The 20,812-nt window shown below is 42.3% G+C and overlaps 1 protein-coding gene across 5 annotated transcripts in view; it reads right to left on the bottom strand.

Annotated features, from left to right (window-relative positions):
- Window positions 1-20,812, bottom strand: part of ARHGEF3 (Rho guanine nucleotide exchange factor 3) — a 313,957-nt gene that overhangs the window by 55,557 nt on the left and 237,588 nt on the right. The window contains exon 1 of one of the 5 annotated variants that reach the window (XM_090283997.1): window positions 12,545-12,787. The exons of the other annotated variants lie outside the window; for them this stretch is intronic. Within the exon in view, the coding sequence (XP_090140123.1) occupies window positions 12,545-12,640 (96 nt within the window). The 5' untranslated portion in view covers window positions 12,641-12,787. Of the gene's footprint in view, window positions 1-12,544; window positions 12,788-20,812 lie in introns of those variants that run through there. 5 annotated transcript variants of the gene reach the window in all.

The raw sequence follows: 20,812 nt of genomic DNA, 5'->3' as shown, positions 1-20,812 counted from the left end.
ACAGATTCTAGCAATTTTCTAGAAACAGAGAAGTCGGCTCACACCTGATGCAGGTGTGACTCTTCTGACTCTGTCGGACAAGTAGAGAAGGAAGTGCTATGTAGACAATGGGGACCCTTGGGCGGGAAGGAGTAGGCACCAGAGCCATGGAATTACCTCGTACCAGATGTAACACACACAAACAGGAACACACACTCACTCCTCTGCTTCATATAGCAAACCTCATCACCCTATTTTATAGAAGAAACAGGCACTCATTGAAGTGAAGAGACTTGGCTCAAGTCATACCCAGTAATTAACTAGCAGAGCTGAAATTCAAATTCAAATATACCTGAGCTGAAAGCCCTCCCTGCCACCTCCACACTGGCTTCCCGGGATGTACAACTTCCTTTTATAACATAAAAATCATAATAGCAATAATACTGAGCATGACTTCGTGCTAGACTATGCCAAAGTGCCTTCTGTGCCTAATTTCCTTGACTTCTCTTAAGTTAGTACTATTAATATACCCATTTTACAAAGCAGACAACTGAGGCTCAGAGGGGTTAAGAACGTTGTCTAAGGTCATACAGCCAGTAGTGCGAGCTGCAGAGCCTGGACTGAGTCCAAGGCAGTTACAGAGCAAGGCCTCGGTTCTTGGCCACAGTGCCACTCATTTCCTAAGCCGGGTAGGAACCCTGTAGAGGCAGGGAATGGAAAAGCAAAAGCTGCTTTTTCAACATTCAAGCCCTGTCACTCTGGAATTCACAGCCCTCTTGTCTCCTCCCCCAGCATCCAAGAGTGGCCAACCAGGTGCACAGCAGGCCGGCCATGTGCCCCAGCAGTCAATGTTCTCCATTAAGGGCACACCTGGGGAACATCCAGAAACGACTGCTCGTTGGATCACCAGTTCCCAGTACCCCAACTCCCTGCCTGCCTGTTTCCCTACGCCCCTTTCTGCTGATTGGCAATCACTGCCTGTATGGTAGGGTTGTGAATGGCTTGGTCAACTAAAGTGGAAATTTCTTGCATGCCTTTCTGTTCTTTTCTAAACCCAGGGGAGGAAAATGCTAGCTAGAGTCTGGTCTCAATAAATACTTACTGATAATCAAAGAGCATTGGGGGTCATTTTAAGTTGTCTAACTCTTCACCAACTCATATCCATCACACTATGGCATCTCCCCACATTTCTAACAAAGGATCTATTTATAATTAGAGTGCCCTGCTGATGAATAGGGCATGAAGAACTCCCAAAGAAACCTAATTTTCCTCATCATCCATGGGTCTGTGTCCTCAGTAGGGGCCTTGAGGATGGACAACATGTTCCTCATTTCCTATGTCCAGGGTGCCTCTGTATCCAGCGCCCAAACCCCACCCCGTGTGAAAATCATTATGGGAACAGTAGAAACCACATTAGATATTTTTTTGTTCTACCTGGCAGGAATGAATATGAAGCATGCTAGTGTGTTTGGAACATCTTTTGTTTTTTAAAAAATAATGCCCAGTGCCAATTCGAATCCCTGGGAAACTGGGTGGGTGTTTCCTAAAAGGAAAGAGTGCCCTTCCAGCAGACAACTTGATAAAACAGAACATCCACAGATTTCACTCAGCTGATATACATGCAAAATAGGTGCTGCCGCTGCTAATGAGCTGTGCAGCATTTGCTCTGTGGAAGCCCTTTGCATGCCCATTTCATCTCCAGGAATCCCTCAGAAGTTCTCATTTTACAGATGAGGAAAGCGAGGCTTAGAGGATGAGTCACTGGTCCAAAGTGTCTTGGTTGGCTCACAAGTGGCCAAACTGGGATTCAAATGCAGCTCAGTCTGACCCTCAAATCCAAGTTCCTAATCACTACATTCAATGTCTGCCCCAAGTTAAAATGCAATCTTGCTCAATCCTTCCCTTGGGGTGAAGGACAAAAGAAAGAAGACAGTTAAATAATTTCAACTGGAACTTTGGAACTAACTTTGAAGCTTTGAAAAGAAAAAGAGGTTTTTGTTTTTAGAACAGAAATCCAGTTTTTGTTTTAATTGGCCAACATTTAGTTCAGAATAATTTTCTACAATACATTATGGCCAGTTTTTATCTATTTTGACCGGTGTAGCTCAGTTGGTTGGGTGTTGTCTGGTAAAGCAAAAGACTGGTGGTTCGATTCCCAGTCAAGGCATATGCCTGGGTTGCAGGTTTCTGTCCCTGGTCGGGCACATATGAGAGGCAACTGATTGATGTTCCGCACATTGATGTTTTTCTTCCTCTCTTTCTCCCTCCCTTCCCCTCGCTCTAAAAATAACTTCTTTTAGAAGAAAAAATCTTTAGTATTTGAATCTTGGTCATATACTCCAAGTCCAAATTTCAGGTTTAGTCTGTAGGTGGCTGTGCCCAAAGTTGGAAACTTATTGTTGCAGAGTTCTAATGCTAGAATGGCCTCAGAATACTCCTAAGGCACTGTTTCTAAACTCTTGGTACCGTCATGACAATGTTTTGCAAAATGCACATATCACCTGAGCTATTATGTATTTAATGTTTTCTTAAATTACTCATATTTTACTTAAATTTGTAAAAGTAAACAATATCACTGCCTTAAAAGGAAAATCACTATCTCTTCACCATAAACAGAATCTTTTAAAAATGAACCCTATTTTAAAATTCTTATTAGATATTCCTGCCTGCCTGAAACTTCAGAGCCTGAAGACTGCACTTTGTTAAAAAGAAAAATTAGCAAGTGAAAGAGAAGTGTTAAAGATGTACTAAACTGTTGCCCTGACCAGTGGGGCTCAGTTGGTTGTTTTCAGAGAAGTGAAAGGTCAGTTGCATAGGAGAGGCAATAGTTCAATGTCTCTCACATCGATGTTTCTCTCCCTTGTTTCCCCCTCCATTCCCCTCCCTCTAATATATATAATAAAAATAAATAAAGATATACTAGCTGCAAACTGAGACTTTCTCCTTGAAATAATCAGAAGATTGGTAGAAACTTGGAAAGGAAAAGTGATTAAAAATTATTCTGTGTCTTATCTCTGTATCATCTAAGCTACCACAAGTGGTGTGAAACCCAACTCCTGGGAAATAATGATCTAACCCAGTTCACTCATTCCAGGAATAAAGATTCTGAGGTTCCAAGAAGCTCAGCCTATTTGTGCCCTGTCCCCAGCTAGTAGGGAAACTATTGTAAGAACCAGCTTAGAAATAAATGCTGCAAAAGACACTCAGATGGGCAGTTAAGTGTCCTCCAAAGTGAGCTCCCATCATTCCATGTTGAACCAGAAAAAAGCTCATTCTCCTAGACATAAAGCCTGGGCATAAAAAGCATTCAGAAGCCCTAGCTGCTGTGGCTCAGTGGACCGAGCGTCAGCCTGCGAGCTGAGTGTTGCTGGTTCAATTCCCAGTCAGGGCACATTACTAGGTTGCACGTCAGGTCCCCAGCTCGGGGCGTGAGTGAGAGGCAACCACACAGTAATGCTTCTCTCCCTCTCTTTCTCCTTTCCCCTCTCTCTAAAAATAAAATAAACAAACAAATTATTAAAAAAGAAAAAAAAAGCATGGCAAGAGACAACCAGGTGTCTTTAATGGTGCTCTCTCCTTCAAAGCTCTCTGATAAGGCACCATCAAACAGTTGAAGTGGAAGATGACTCTTCACCATGTGCCTGTGGTTGACACTAAAGCTGTCATTTTTTTCTTCTTCAGTCTATTTCCTTCTTCACAGCAGTTTCAGACCCCTTCAGTAAGACCACACCCAGAAGCACTCAAAGCAACCGCCAACCAGCAAGGAGGATGGTTGACGAGGTGTGTGAAAATGAACCAAGACTGCCAAAACCTAACAGGACATTGATTAGCCACCCATACCTCCTCCCCCACCAGTGTGAAGCGAAAAATAAGAATAGTTTTTACCAGTGACCTTTAATAATCCTCTCTGTTTTCGCTTGGGGTTGTTCTTGACCTGCCTAAGTCAAGTGGGGATTATGAAAGGTTAGTATTTCAATATAAGATAACACACTTGAGCAGGGAGCTTGCACTGGCCTTGTGTCAGGACCAGAAAACACACAAAGGGATGCTGTATCACTTAGCCCCCTTGGCCATCAGGCCCAGCTCCATCTCTTTTTACCTAGCTTGTTCCCTTTTCCCTTCTGTGGCTTCTTCTGCAATTTGTGGCACCTGCTAAACATCTGACTTTATTTTTTCAAGGTTCTAACATAGGAGATCTCAGTTTTATTTAACTGAGTCAGAAACAGTAACCTCAGGGAAATGCTGTTTCTCTTTATCTTTTCATTATTACTTCTGCTGCAAATTAGATCTGCAGAACTCATAAGACATCATTTTAAGGAATGTCATCTACATGTATAGAAGTTTGGGTCTAGGTTTATCCACTCTTTGTAGGCTTTTTATTGACTCTAACAGGGATTTCACATCAAATGTAAAGAATTTGTACTTGGATCTGCTGGATTGCAGGTCAGGGAAAGGACCCACCAGTCCACTGGCTCCAAGGCAAGGTCACTGCGTTCAGTGTTTTGGATAAGTTTAATGGGGTTCACTTTGAATACCCTCAAAATAGTGCTGTTTACAACTGACCTCACTCAGAAACATGACAGACTTAAGCCAACATTGTGACATGCCAAGAAATCAAGGCTGGGCAAGGAGAGGGCAAGGAGAGACCAAGATTTTGGCCCTGTCTCCCAGTCTCTCCGATTCATAGCAAAGAGGACAGTCATTGCCTTTCTCAGCTCCCTCAGCTAGTTTAAGGTTCAAAGGAGATAACACGTGATAATAACCAACTGCTATTTGAACACTGGGTGGCACTTCTATGAATGAGAACTTAGCATAATCAGAAAGGAAGGAGGTGTGCTTTGAAAATCCCATCCCCACTTCTCTACATCCCACGTTCATACATGTATATTTAAATTGCTTACATCATATATATAATTAGCTCAACTTTGTTCCTCTCTATTTTTTCCAGGAACAGTAGAGTAGATCTGTTTGCTAGTGTGTAATGGCTCAAATGATGCCCCTGACTCTTGTGCCAGAGACTTTGGTACATAGAGCCATTCCTTCATTATAGGTCAGAGAGGTCATTAGCTTTTCTAGCTGGTATAAGTAAGTAGGAAAGGATGCTGGACTGGAATCAGACAACTGGACTTCAAGCTTTAGTTCTGCCATTGCCAGCTGTGTGATCCTGGGAAAATCACTGAATCTCTCTGACTCTTAGTAGCCTCATCTTTAAAATGAGGATAATTATACTTGGGTGAAGCAAAAATTATAAAAGTGCTTTGAAATCTATAAAATACACAAACATAAAATGTGAGCATCATTGCAAATGATGTCGCTATGAACAACTTCAGACAAACAGCCCCTGTCACCAGAAATGGAATACTGTATCCAAAGATACAGTATCTTTTAATATGCACTGACGAGTTCCCTCATTCCACACAGAAGTGCGTTATTTCCCTGCAACACCCTCAGCACTGAGTTTTATCATGTCTTCAAAATATTTGTGACATCAATTAAGTATGAAATAGCATCTTATTATTATTTGCCTTTTTCATTTCTATAATATCTATTAGAGCAAACATTTTAAATAATGTTACTTTGATAGCTACTGTGTGTGAACTGTACATTTGTCATGGGACATCTTGGAGTATTCTTTTACATTTGTATAAATTATTTATATGACAAAGATATTAACCTTTAGTCTGTCATCTCTATTTCAAAAATCCTTTTCAATGTATTAGCCTACTTCTCTTGTGCAAGAAAGCATATTAAGCATTAAAGAAACCTCATTGATACAGCATCATAGTGTCTTTGGGGTGCTCAATATTCAAGAATTCCATGCACACTGGGGATGTCCAGTAGAAACAAGCAAGGAAGAAAAAGAGGTTGGATAGTGTATTCCATTTGGAAATGTTAGAGGAACCAGGAATCTAGCCAGGAAAAGACAAGCACGTAGGGGAAGAGAGAGAGGGAGGGAGGGAGAAAGACTGTGTGTGCATGCAGAGTAGATGGAGAGAAAGAGACAAGAGTTTCCAAATATTTAAGGATATAACCCATGAGAAAGTATTACTATATAATATTCAGTTCCAGAAAGCAACATAAAGAATTTTCTCATGATCCACACTGAACAAAGGCAGAATGTATAGCCTCAGAAGGTATCGAGCTCTCTGTCCCTGCAAATGTTTAAGCAGAGATTGAATGGATCCAGCAGCAGATGAGAACTGGGCTCCATATTCTCAACAGGCCTTTCCCACTCTGAGGTCCTCTAATGCAATGACCCTGGGTCATTTCCTGGAGGCTAGTTTTGTTTGCTTGTTTCATAAATCCCCGGAAAAAAGCCTGTTTTGTTACTCCTTTCCTCCTCATCTTAAGAGCCAGGGGGAAAAAAAAACACCCAGTGAGTTTACCGTAAGGTTTCTGGTTCAGCTTCAATTAACTGACCTTTAGTAATAATCGAGCTGCTTCCTCCCAAAAGGACACAATGGACCAAACATAGAAGGTCCAGTCACACGTGTTTCCAGACTTACAAAGACCCACTTTTAGTCTAGCCTTTTTTTTTTTAAATTATTATTATTTATTTGTTTGTTTTTAGAGAGAGGGGAAAGGAGAAAGAGAGGGAGAGAAACATCACTGTGTGGTTGCCTCTCACTCACACCCCCAACTGGGGACCTGACGCACAACCTAGTCATGTGCCCTGACTGGGAATCGAACCAGCGACACTTGGCTTGCAGGCCGACGCTCAATCCACTGAGCCACAGCAGCCAGGGCTAGTCTACCCTTTCTTGATTAATCTGTGACATAGTCTCTTCTAAACTAATAGCTGGTGTCAATTCACATAAAATAGAGGCACCAGAAACCACTGCCCTTCACTCCTGATGGTCCATCAGCCAACGCAACAAGAATAAATGGTAATGCAAGCACAGCAATTTCCTCATTTTGTGCTGACCTGTACCTGTTACCAGTGCTGACAGATTAGGGAAGGCAACTGCATGCATATATCACAGATTAAGTCGCCTTTTCAGGTACACACACAGGTACATTAATAACAATTACATGTGCACAGGGCTTTGTGAAATTAGGATATGATGAGTAATTTATTTTCATTCAGTTGTTATGAAAACAGTGGCACTGGTCCAGGATTTTACAGGCACTCACAGAGTGTCTTGAGAAAAATGACACAATTTACAAATAACCAGATGGCAGTCAGAGCCTTCCAGTTACTGGTTTACTTGGAAGTCAGAGCCTTCCAGTTACTGGTTTACTTGGAAGGCTGGTGGTTAACATAGATAAGCAAAATGACTAACTGCAGAACTAACTATGTCACCTCCACAGAGCTGAGAATGCAGAGTTCTGCCAAAGACCAGCTCCTTGCTCTTGAGAAACACAAGACGGAAGTTACTGAAACCCTCTTCAACAGAGGCTTGCAAACCCCACTCCTATGAGTCCCAGCCAGAAGCATTGACTAACGGTGAGGTCTCTCACCCAGACACCCAGGAAAAAACGGCCTCTGACCATGAGGCAATTTGCTCCAGCAGGAGGGTTCATCCTTCATATGTTATGTGGTGAGCAGACCAGTGATTTGGTCATTTAGAGGCAACGTGATGTGGTTGGGAAAGTACAGACTTCAGGGTCAGATTAGGGTGTGAGTATTGGCTCCTCCACCTACTTACTAGCTCAGCCATCCTGGAAAGGCCACTTACCAAGCTCTAAGCCTGAGTTTCTTCTACAAAAAGGGGTAATTATATTAATACCAACCTCAGAGAATTGTCGTGAGAATGATTAAAAGACCTACAGTAAGGCCCCCTAGTGCACTACTGTGCTTAACACAGCACCAGGAAATTAAGATGCTGATCATGCTTCTTAAAATTGTTTTAGGGATCTTTTTGAGATGCAGAGGTCGTGATGATATTTACTGAGCACTTACAATGTGTCAAGCATTGTACATGGATCATCTCATTGATCCTTACTGTGGTCCTAGGAGGTAGAATTATTTTATCCATATTTTCACTGAGGAAGCAGGGGCTTAGAGAGGCACAATTACTTGTCCAAGGCCACACCACAGCAGGTGGTAGAGGTAGTATCGGGACCCAGACAGTCTTATTCCAGAGTCCACGATCTCAAACGTACACGTGTAGAGTCAACATATTTTCTTCTAATAAACGTATTTCTAGTTCATGTGCATCCTGGAAGCCCAAGACCCCAAGATGTTTTTCCATCTAAACAAGACTCAGAATCGTGGCTGGATGACCATACCCAGGTCCTATGAGCAAGGCTGGCCTTTACCCAGGTAACTCCATGTGGCTCCTCATCCAGCAAGCTCTGAAGTCACATGATTCATGTAGTCTATTTATTTAGTTGTTTGAAGAAATCCCAGGATTCTAAATGCAATAACTCCTTGGAATTATTTCCATGAAGTTGGTTGTACATACTGTCAATTCAACACTATGATACAGATTCCAAGAAAGGTGTAACTTACGGGAAACTAGTTGACCCTTTTAGCTTTCTAGCTGGCATGGAAGGAATATAGTTCCAGGTGCATACAATTTTCAAATACACATGTAGACTGAGGTATAAATTATGGCAGAGGCATAGGGTTCACTTTGCTCTTTACAGCTAAAGCTTAAAGGTACCTTCTCAGTTACATACTCAAGAGTATACATTTAAAAGAAAGTATTTGAAAACATTTTACATGTCTGTTAAGTTGTACATCTCTCCTTCCATTTTTTTCTTCACAGAGATAAATACCCTCAGATGCTACTAGGTACTCGTGCATTAAACACTGGACTAAACCCATTAGGAAACCTGGCATTGGATCTTGCTTCGGCCGCTGATTTTCTTTGTGGCTTTAGGCAAGTCACCTCCCCTCAGTGTCTTTATCCATAGAGAGAATAATATGTGCTTTATATTAACCTTAAAACATGGTTGGGTCTCAAGTGAGAAAAGGACTAGAACTCCATCATTTCTCGATAGGTGTCATGCCAAAGGCCACACAAGGCTACTGACTGAGTCAAAAACCAGAACATATAAAAGACAAAGAGACAAAGGCAATGACTTATAAATATCACAAACTAAATCTGGCTTAATCCTGACCAATATATGAGATAATGAATCTTAAAACCAAAAGTAAGCTGTCTATCAAATTGTCAGATATATTCTTAGAAAGAAAATAAGAGAAATACCTCTTTGCATTTTCATTAAAAATGAAATGGACCCCAGCCCTGGCTGGTGTGGCTTAGTTTCTTGGGCGTTGTCCTACAAATCAAAAGGTCGTGGGTTCCATTCCCTATCAGGGCACATGCCTGTGTTGGTTGCAGGCTTGATCCCCAGTCAGGGAATATGCAAGAGGCAGCTGATCAATATTGTTTTCCCACATCGATGTTTCTCTCCCTCTCTTTCTTCTTCCCTTTCCCTCTCTCTAAAATCAATTAAAAAGAAAAAAAGTGAAAAAAAATGAAATGGACCCCAAACTCTTAAGAACTTAAAACTAGGCTCCAGCATCCTTAGCCAACGTATCCACTCATCTGAGCCTTCTTTAAGGGCAAACCTTCCCATGGGGAAATAGTGATTTTAACTTACAATCAGTGTAATGTGTGAGCACTAACAGCTTCCCTTTTAGTGACTTGATCAGGTGGTGTTTAGAGCATCTAATATGCCAGAAGGACCACCTCCTGGCTGAGAGGAAAGCACCCAATAAATATAAAAACAGAGATCAACTGAGAAAAGCTGCATCAACAATCAGAAGAAATAAGCTTAGTGATGCTCACGTGATACCACGTTTTCCTGTGAAAGTCTAGAGCCATGGACTAGGCTCCTTAGATTTCATGGTTTACGATTAGAGCAGGAAGGATATCACTGGTTATAGGTATTAAAATTGAACATTTGCAACCCAACTCATACACCCATGTCATAAGAAATACTAGATTAAGAAGCAGTGTTACATTTATATCATAATCCATGTGGAATATTTTTGTTAAAAATAGATATTTTAAAGAAAATAAAATTTTAAAATATATTTTTTCTTTCACTGGAAACCATCATTGGAATTAAAATATTATAAAGCACTTAAATCTTGAGTAGAAATTTTGTTAATGATCTGCTTTTAAGAGAATGCTTATTGTTGGACATTTTAAATCAAATGTATGGTATCAAAAGCATATCAATGACACCCACCCCTTAGGGAAGGCCTTTCCCTAAGTGGCCTTTCCTAGCACGCTGGCTGCAATGACAAAAACAAACACTAGAAGGCACTTTTCCATACAGCACTGTGTGCACAGTCCTCCTGATAGCAAATACAGAAAGAAAAGCCATTATATGTTCCATTTAAAGGGTTCAGGTACTTTCCTGTAACTGCCTTTGTAGGTCAAAAAGGATTTTGGATTGGGCAGGTTTTCTTTTTACTATAACCACATTCTTTCTGCAAAGAAAATTATCAATCTTTAAAAATTACTTTCATAGGAACTGGCAGTCAATGTCTAGTTTATAAACAAGTATATAATCATGTTTTCAAAAAGCCGAGTGTACGCTTGTTTTTTAACACAAATACTGATGACACCTGCTAGTAGAAAATATATTTTAGTTAACTGTCTATGGAGAAGTGAGCCATACAAGTGTGAGCTGTCTTGTACACTGACAATGAACCAGAAAACTAGCCTGCAAACTCACTTAGGTTTCTTTTTCCAGCTTTGCCTATGGCCATTGTCAGGAAGTGATAAGCCAAATCAGTGAAGCTGGGAGATATACTGAACTGGACACCTCTGTCTCAAGGCGTATACAGCATCAGAGAAACTTCTACTCGGATTTAAACACACAAAAACGTCTTCAATGGTGATACCTGAAAAAAATGTACCAACTATTTTTGAAATAAAATAGTTCCTCCCCCATCCTTATTTCCACACCAGGTCATCTTCATAAAATGAAAATGTTACATTATATAATCTGGATCCAGCTACCATGAAGGAAATTAATATTTAACATTTGGTGACATATTTATTTCATCATAATTGTGATACACAGATATATTTATGTTCTAAGTAGTATAAGAATAAGAACTAAGCAGATGAGTTTTACTTGTTTTTCACCAAACTACTCAAAAACACAGGTCTAAATGATAGCAAGAAGGGACTAGTGAGAATCCAAAGCTATTTCCACTATTATGTTCTTTGACCCAATTCAATTTATTAATTAAACTTGGTTATGCTTTACTTCCTTCCAAAAGGAGTTTGGCACTAGCTTCACTGCTCCTGCATTCATTAAATTATGAAGTTCCCACTGAAAAACCATTATATCCATTCCAAGGGTGAACTACCTGAATCCTTGCAGGTGTTATCCTGTCAAAACTTAAGAGCCAAACACCACTAGGGCCATAGTAATTCCACAGCTGCTGGGAACAAATACTCTTTGTGAAGATATACAACTGAGTTGGGGTGGGGTGCGGGTGAGACGTTAGTTTGTGCTCAGCTTACAGAAAGCTGATTACAACTGGAGACTGTTCAGAATCCTGTGAGCTTGGAGCAGTTCTTGGTAGAGGCAATGAATTTTTGATGCTGTCCTCTTGAATATACATAATTCAATGAGCCCACACAGCTGAGCAGACCCAAGGGTGCTGGGTGGGCAGGATCTCCAAGAATTCTGCGACAAGGCCAGATATTTTCCCCAGTCTGTGGTTGGGTAAAGCGGCGATCTCCCAAACACACAGGAGCAACAATGATGAGCTGGGTCCTGTGGGTTCCACTATAGGCTGGCCAGAGCAAAGCTGCAGTCTAGTGAAAGGAAAGCAATCGTATTGCTTAAAACCTTCAAAAAAAAAACAAGAGGGATGCTTTATCCCCCAGATGAACCCAACTTTAAGGCCAGTGAGCGCTTTGCCAGCAATATATAACACAGGAGGAAAGGCCAACTAAACACAAGCCAGGAGGACTCCCTCACATCACCCTCAAGGCACAGGCAAGTTCCCAGGAAGAGAAATATTTCTAATGTTTCAAGACAGCATCCCACTGTACCAGGAGTTTAATTCATTTTCAGGATCCATGCGGGAGGCACTCAAATTATCATTTAACCCCAAGACCCCTAGCTGAATGACCCCACCGGCCACAGGTGACAAGCAGAGGTGCCGTGGCCTTAGCTGCAAGGCCAATCCTAACAGGTGAGATACTCGTAAGGGTCCCCAAGAACAACCCCTGCTCCCCCAACCCAGGCAAGAGGAAAAGGATACTTAAAGGGTAGCTCTTTCCTGATGACTGGGTCTGCTGATGCAGTAGAAAGTCCTTCTGCAGGGTCTAGACCTAAGACTACAGTCTGAGAGCCTTGCAGAACGCAAGAGAGGGGGGAGGGAGAGTGCATGGGCGAGCGGCTGCTGCTCCCTGGGCTAGAGGAAGAGGGACAGGGACAGAGAGAAGGTGGCTCATGCTTGATCCACACAGAGGGTAGGAAGGGAGGCAGAGGGTGAGAGATGGAGACTGGGAGACACAGGAAGTGCATTTGAGAGACGGAGAGAGGGAAGAACATACAGAGTGAGAGGTGGAAAGAGAGACAGTGACACAGGGAGAGAAGACAGACGGACCGGCGAAGTCCAGGTGGAGGTCCCTACCTCGGCGTCTTTGGCCGGACTGCTGGCGGGCGGCACCTCCAGGCTGCAGTTCGCCCTCTTGACTGTGAGGTAGAAGGGGTAATCCTTGGCCACCATGGTGGCTGCCGGGCCTCCCCTTTGGGATGTCACTGCTGACCCGATTCGACCACAAAACTCCCAGGCGAAAGGAGACCCCAGCTCCACAGCGCGAGTGCGGCGGCGACAGGGAGACTGACAGTCGGCTTCCAGCCTGAAGGCACCCAGCCGCGGCGCTCCCACTGAAGGGGCGGAGCCACAGACGGGCCCGCCCATTTGGGTGGGGCGGGAGACCGGTCTACGGAGCGCCCAGGTGCCACCGGGCGGAAACCCCTCAGGTCGTTGAGGACAGCAGGACCCAATTGCAGGGCTCCTTGGCCCAGGGGCAGCTGCTCTGGACCCCGGCCCTCTCAGGGTGGGAGAGGCGGAGGTAGAGAGGAAGCCGGGGGGGGGAGCCAGGGTGGGGGAAAGCCAGCGTTGTAAAAGCCCACCGTGCCTTATTCCCAGCCAGTCTCCCCTCACATTTTTTTAATGAACGCCATTATAATAGAATCTACAAACAGTAAAATGCGCCCCTTTTAAGTATAGAGTTAACTGACTGTTGAAATGTAAACACTTGTAACTACCTCCACAATTGGGACACAAAATATTTCCACCGCTTCCAAGAGTTGTGCCAAGTCTTTTCCTCAAATACGAAGAGGCTGTTTAAGAGACTGCCTGCCACTCAGGGCAATGAATGACCCGGCTCTACTTCAACTTACTGGAAAAACACATTGCAAATGCCCAGTAGGCAATTACACGATCATTTGCTGCAGCCCTGTCTGGGCAGTAAAAACCAAACTGCAACTGAAAGAGCTAATATCCATCAATAGGGAATAATACTTAACTAAACTCTCCTCATTATGAGACACCACTCACCAGTCGTCAAAAGTTAGAGGAGTCTATGGGTCTGAAGTGGAAAAATCTCCAATGAATGAGGTTCAGTTAAAATAATTATAGAGTAAGCACATTATATCATTGGTGTTAAAAATGCATCTACAAAAGAATACATTATCTTTTCTACAGAGATATGTAGGTAATACCATTGAAAACCACCCAGAAGGATCCACAGCAAAATCATATTATGACCTGGGGTTGAGGGGAGGTAATCAGTGCCAGAGGATATCTGGCATTAATGGATTAAAGATAACAGACAAAGGAGACTTTACATTTATAGCTAATGTTCTTAATTTGTTTTATAAGAAAATATATTATGTGTTACTTGGGAAGTTAGAAATTAGTTTTTAAATATTAAAATGATCATTACCTCAAAAGTTATTTTGTAGACTGCACTCTTGAATTTTTCCCCCTTCCTTATCAAAGTCATGGCCGCAATGGGTGGTGATTTGGGGAAATGATGTCTTTTGTTCTGACTTCTTTAGTGCACAGGCAGTAGTGGGAATGGAAATATCTGGTCTCTGTTTCAGTGTTCTCTGCTTCCAGCTGAAGCCAGAATCCAGCAGTTCCCACTTTCCGGACAGGAAACCTCACGATATACAACTCTTTCATCTCAGGTACCAAATCCACACCCTGGCACTAAATTCACCCACTTCCCTACTCAACTAGTGTAGACAAACTGCCTTCAGAAGTAGGGAGAATCTGGCCCAGTTTTGTCAGCCTCACTACTGCCACAAATGTGAAGGAGGCTTCTGAATGAATGGGTTCCAACTGAGATTGAAGTCAGCACCTGAGTTTTTTCTCTCAAATATGGTCCATAAAGTAGTGATAAGGGTGTGGTGGAAGAAGAGGTTTGGGGTGGGAAAAGAGTGCCTCAAGACCACTGATTTTTTCCTACCTGTATTCTTGAACCCAATTTTGTTCTTTTAGCCTGAGTTGTGCTGCTGGGGTGCTTACCCAGTTTCTCTCCAGGTGGCCAAGCTTGATGGGGGAGTGACGGGAACCCCATCTCCAAGGGCACCCAACCAAAGCGGCCCCTAGTTAATTCTGCAGCCAAAGGAGGGCCAGGAGACAGTGAGATGCCTCACTTAAGGCTCCCCTGGTTGACAAGAATATGAGCTGAAGCAGGTTCTTTTCATTCCCTCCCTGCTCTTCTGGCTCTCACAGGCCCACCATCCCAACTAGAGGATTCTGCCAGCAACAGCCCTTCCGGGATGGGCTTTTACCCCGGTAGAGCTTGCTCGGCCTTGTCCTCTAGCTTCGAGGTGTACTCCCAGCACTTGGTGAAGAAGAGTGACCCCCAGCAAACTACAACAGCCCTAGGACTGGACTACTCACTACAGGATCCTCAGGGCCTAGCAGGAAGTCTGACACACTATAAGTCCAGTGTAGTAATAAAGTAACCCTAAGAAAGGGAGGGTACTTTAACCTCTGGTTTAAGTACAACTATCATAGAGCAAAGAATAGTCATAGTGGTTGATGAGAATGCTTCTATATTCACTTTCTCTTAAAACATTTTTTATTTGCCCCTCCTTAAACTATTTGGACCCAGAAAAATCAATCAATATGCATGGCCACAACATATAAGCAAAGTTATAGCTTTTCCACCATACATGCGGGGGGTGGGGAATTGATTCATAGCTAACAGCCATTAACAATTTAAACAGTGCTGCAAACAAAACAAACATAAGTCCCAAAATGAGTATGAAAGGAAAGATGAGAATCTGAAGCTCCCTTGGGAGATCTGATGCTTCCAAGCTTCTCATAGCATGAATGTCTCCACCATGAATAGAATTTTGGTGTTTAAAAGTTACATATATGTACAATAAAGTCTGTAAATGGAAGCTGGCAATTTTGGGTATACACAAATCATGTATGTGATCCTTAAGATAGTTAAAGGGTTTTCAAAGGTATTTTTGACCCTGTGCAATTTCCAACTTGTAGCCTGACTTCAGAACCTTCCCAGTGTGTGATGTGCTACTTCCAAATTCGCAGATTTGGGGTTTGGGGAATCTGCCTAGGATTCCAGCCAGGGATGTTTGTGATCAAAGACTTTGTCAGAAAGCAGATTGTTCTACAGAAGGGCTCTCAAGCACATCCCTGAGGCTAATGTCACAGTTGAGGGAAGCTGGCCCAACTCTGCACTGCTGCCGGCTGAGCAGGTCTCAGGAGCCCACAATCCCCATCCTGCCTGTTTGTGTATTTTTGGGCTTAGGAACAACACTGCCCTAACAGTCCTCTTCACTCAAAGCAACAGCACAAAGTGCTTTTCAGAATGCGCCTTCGGCACAACCCGTTATAATCCTATAAAATGCTTCACAGCCGGGCAGTACTCCCCGCTAGCCAGAAGCCTGGAGCCTAGAATAAAGAAGTCTGTTCTGCATTTCCAGGACCACTGCCAAGAGTAGAGCCTGTATTCTTGCCTGGGCTGTGTGGGGCTCATTTGTGCTGCTGGTAAGAGTGGTGGGTCTCCACACATAAGCCCACCACTGATTATTAGCTCCTTTTAGATGAGTAGACAGCCAAGCACGGCTGGAAGATCATCAATCAGTTCCTCAAATCCACTGCTATGACTGTGAGCAGAACAGGCCCAGCATGTGGTGAAAACTTCAAAAGTTAGAGCAGTTGTGACAATCTTCTCAGCCAATGAGACAATGCTTTCTTTGTCCTGTCAGCTTTATACCTAAGATCAGAATTTGTGTGTTCTTCTTTTTCCTAAAGCCTCATTTATTCGTTAATTTGTTCATACATTCATCAAATAGGTAAAAGTGTTTATCACAGATCAAGTGTTCGGTTAGCTACATTTCTCCCCTCTTCTTCTCCACACATTCCTGACCTTTTATGCCAGGAAGATGTGTAATATACACCTGCTCAAAGAACGTGGTTGACTTTAAAACATGGCTGTTCAACTGTAATCTCTGCAAGGAGGTGTGCATTTGCAGAATGAGCTCAAGTAATACTAGCTGATCCTTCAAAGCCTGGTCTTCAGACGCATGCCCACTGCCTTGGCATCTGGAGCTATCTCATCTGTACCTGCTAGTCAGACATGGTCATGCAGATACATGTCAGACACACATGTGTACCAACCCTCTCTCCCCTCCCCTTCCATTTGGGCAACATTCCCAGTTAATGATCCAGCTCCCTCTCCTTTGCAACTTCAGTCTTGATGGGAGAGGGGAGTTAAAGGCCTGGAGAAGTTCTGGCAGTGAATTCTGAGAGACCAGGACTATGGTTTACTGCCAGACAGGTAAAAATGGCACAGATGAAGCAATGATGATATCTAAAAATCATACCAATATTATTACTCTCCCTCTGCCTGGGGATATGTCTACTGGCTCCAGGATTGACATATGAAAACATATCTCTAGATTCTAAAGCTGGAAGGCTTCATTCTTGCATTCTCTTAAAAGATTTCATTTTCTGAAACAAGTCTGAAAAAGCAGTTAATTGACAGAATTTTTCCCTTTCTCCCAGGATCAAGCTAATCCTGAGAATTATTAATTATAATGCAAAAATAAACAAGACTTTATGCTTGGGGGGGAAAAAAAGAATGAATATCTGTCTTGCCCTAATATACCACAGGCAGGTGCATTCCCTATGCTCTGGTTCATTACAGCAGTGATTCTTAGCTGGGGATGATTTTAACTTGTGAGATAACATTTGGCAATGTCTGAATAGGCTTTTCCTTGTTACTGGGGGAGGGTGCTAGTAGCATCTAAATGGGTAGAGGCTCAGGTTGCTGGTAAACAACCTATAATGCACAGGACAGCCCTCCACAACAAAAAATTAACAGGTCCAAAAGCCAATAATGCCACTGTTGAGAAACCATTAAAGAGAGAGTAGAGCTCTCTCTTTATGGCATCAGAGCCAGAAGACTCTGTTAGTTTTGACCTCAAGGATATTTTCACTTTACACACTGATCATTGATTGAGGTCAAATGTTAGCTTAGGCATTGTGGAGCAAAGAAAAAAATAGCTGCGTGCCAAGAAGCCTCAGAATATTGACATGCCTAGAATCTTTCCCTGGTGCCCAAACTTGAGCCTTAACTGAATGACAGATTTCATAAAATATGAAAAGGAAAGAAGAATATGGGAGTAAAATGGGGTGGGGGGGACAGAAAATTATCTTAAACTGCTTTAGATATAAAAATGGACTTCAAAAGACCATTGAAAATGAAAGTTTCAATGAAAGACAATACTTAAAGAAGAAATTGGGAAGGGGGATGAAATATTTCAAAGCTGGGTCTTTCCCAAGACAATCTTTACCTCCATATTTAATTGTTTTTTTTTTGGGCGGGGGCAGAAATGCAATCTCAGTGATGAAATAAAAACCCCAAATGGTTCAATTTATGGTTTTTTTTTTTTGATACATGCACTATTTCTGGCTGCACGGTGTGTGCAATCAGTAACCTATCTTCACTCCAGATTTTGCAGTAAGAATCCTGACCTTCTCCAATTTTAGCTGATTATTATCAACAGGCTTGTTTTGCTTAGAGAATCTAAGCCAGACTCAAGAATACTTTCTGTACTCTACAAGAGGATCTTTGAACTTTATGGATACGCTGGATTTGTTTGAGAGTATTTCATATTTTTTGACCAAGAATTCAATAAACTTATTATACTTCAGAACTATTTATTCCCCTTAGAGTACAGCTAATGTATGCATTATGTAGGGTTTGTTTTTTTTTTAAATACTAACAACTGCATGGAGAAATTAGAATCTAAAATTTTAGCTTTGACTAGTGGAAGTGCTTTCTATCAACTACAAACTCAGCAATCCAAGTACCATATTTCATTAAACTTAAGATGCCAAAGACTATATAATATGTGCTATTATTGTATGTACTACCAGGAAAGAAAAAAATGCTTCCAATTAAATTATAGCACACGATCAATTATAAGATACATCCTAATTCCAGAGAAGTTAAAATGTGGGGGAAATATGCACAATAGTGAAAATATAGCAGTGCTCATCCATCTGGCTGGGATTTGAAAACACACATTTATAGAAACATGACTTCTGGGAATTCAGGGACAATAATTCCAGAGACTACCTGCAAAGAAATCAACTGAGAAACTTGTCAAATCCATATCCCTGAGACCCACTTTGGGTCCACAGAACTGGGATCTTTAGCAGTGGACTCCAGAAACTTGGGTTAGAATTATCAGCAAACCCCATAATGAACCTGGGCCCCCTCCTCCAGAAACACTTCGATCACAGTTCCTCAAGTCAGAGGTGCCCAGGGGTAATTAGCCTGATGGCTGTAGCATCACAATCCAGAATGGCCACAGGAGCTGCTTATTTGCTCATCCAGCACTGAGAAGCTATTATGTGCTAGAAAGCCTACTATATATGTATGGGTGTATCGAGGATACGATGAAAAAAATATGCAAGTCCACACTTCAAGTAAACTATCAACTGAGCCACCCACCAGGAGATGTGTTCTGGTTCCTGGGACTTGATTTACAATCTGGTATCCAGAGTTCCAATTAAAAACATGCTTATCTTCATAGCCAGCGAACACAAATGTATTTAAGTTTAAAAAAGTTTAGCTGTAGCAGTAGAGAATGGGAGGAGAGTAGTTGGCTAGAGATGTTTACTTGAAAAAGACTTTGGGCTGTGGGGAGAAAGGGAGGGGGATGGGTGTGTAGAGAACCTTAATTACAGAACAAGTCAACCAGCAAAAACAGACTCTCAGCAAGCATATGGTCTGTTAGGAGTGGAAGTCAGCTAGTGTGTGCTACAGAGACCAGCTGAAGTGCTCCTTGAGCCATGGGCATCTGACAACACCGTAGAGGGGTTAAGAGGTGCAAACTCACTGAGCCCTTTGGGTTAGTGGGTGCTGAGTTATGGGAGCTTCTGCTGTGTTTGAATTTTTTTCATCTCACACAGAAAACCAAGCTCAGCAAAAGCAGGGATCACGTGACCACAATTCTGACTGAACCAAAGTGAATTGGCAACAGAAGGCTGAACAAAAGCACCAGTCTCTAGTTTACCAACTTTTATCACTGCCTGATCATTTAGTTCTTTGGCATGACAAGATCAACCACTAGATACTTCCTGGCTGATTCTTCTCATCTAAGGCTGCCTTCGAGCCCTAGGCTAGGAGAACCCTTGCTTTGTGCCCCCACAGTGCTGGGTACCTCTTTCCCCAATACTCATTCTGATTTGATGTATACCTCCCTTGCCCAACAACAGCAAGCTACAGGGGCATAGGGACTGTATCTGGCTTGCTCACCACAGTGGTTCCAGCTCCTTCTTTCATGCTGGCATATGGTAGAAGGGTCCATATTTGTTGAAATGAAAATTCAGTTGAAATGGGGCTAATCAAAGAATATGTCAAGAAGGAGGTAAATCCAGAGAAGAATATTGGCAATGAGGAACAAAAACTTCTGAGGGGACCAAGAAATCATAAACATAATACCACAGTTAAAAGAAATTTTGAAAAGTACCCATGGGTTCCTAGTGTTTATCTTCTTGAAGACCCCCAAACCCACTGAAACCACTTAGAGAGCCTGCTCTTGCCGTGTCAGGCTACGCGGCCCTCTTGGATATTACTGAGAGCTTTTGGTTCCCTCCAGCTTTTTACACACACTGTCAATTTACACTATTCCTGAACAAGGCGGACTTGTCAGGGAGACAGAAACTCTGGTGGCAAAGTTATGTCAAATAGTTTGTGTTCAGAGACACCTTGTAACATGCTCATCTGCCTTTTTCCTCTCTCCAAAGACACTTTCTTCCTTTTCCTTCTCTAGATTTTTGATTCCAGGTTAAATTCTGGAAATATTTTTCTTTTCAACTTGCCATGCTCATATCTAGTGCAATTTATATTGAAACTTTGTTCTCTTCAGTTGGGCCCAGAGGGACTGACTTTTAAGGGTTAAGGGAGATTTTTGCTTGTTTCTGAAAAATTAAACATGGTGCTTATCTAAACTGCCCAGGCTGATGTAAAATTGTGGGTTCAAGGACTTTTTAAAAAAATTAATTCAAGGACTTTTTATCCAAGGAAACTGCTCTGCTGGCTACTGTACCAAGAGAGGACTATGGTCTCCCTGTCTGGTGTCCTCAACCTGCAGTATTACATGCTTTGAGAGGTCGTTTTGGTCTAATCACAGTACCTGGTGAACAAAACTCATCTGTCATGTAAGTGGGAGGAAGGAAGGGAAGAAGGTATGAGAGAATTAAAATTGTAAAGCCAATGTCACGTGACTTCTTCCTTGAACTTTAATAACCCAGTGCTGCCTGCAGCCTCAGAAAAACCAAATGCAATGGGTAGGTACAAGGATTGCTGGGGTGCCAGGAAAATACAATAAGACA

Source organism: Furipterus horrens, unplaced genomic scaffold (assembly GCF_987537825.1).
Source record: "Furipterus horrens unplaced genomic scaffold, mFurHor1.1.pri manual_scaffold_7, whole genome shotgun sequence".
Classification (NCBI taxonomy): domain Eukaryota; kingdom Metazoa; phylum Chordata; class Mammalia; order Chiroptera; family Furipteridae; genus Furipterus; species Furipterus horrens.
This window is presented reverse-complemented; position numbering and strand designations above follow the sequence as displayed.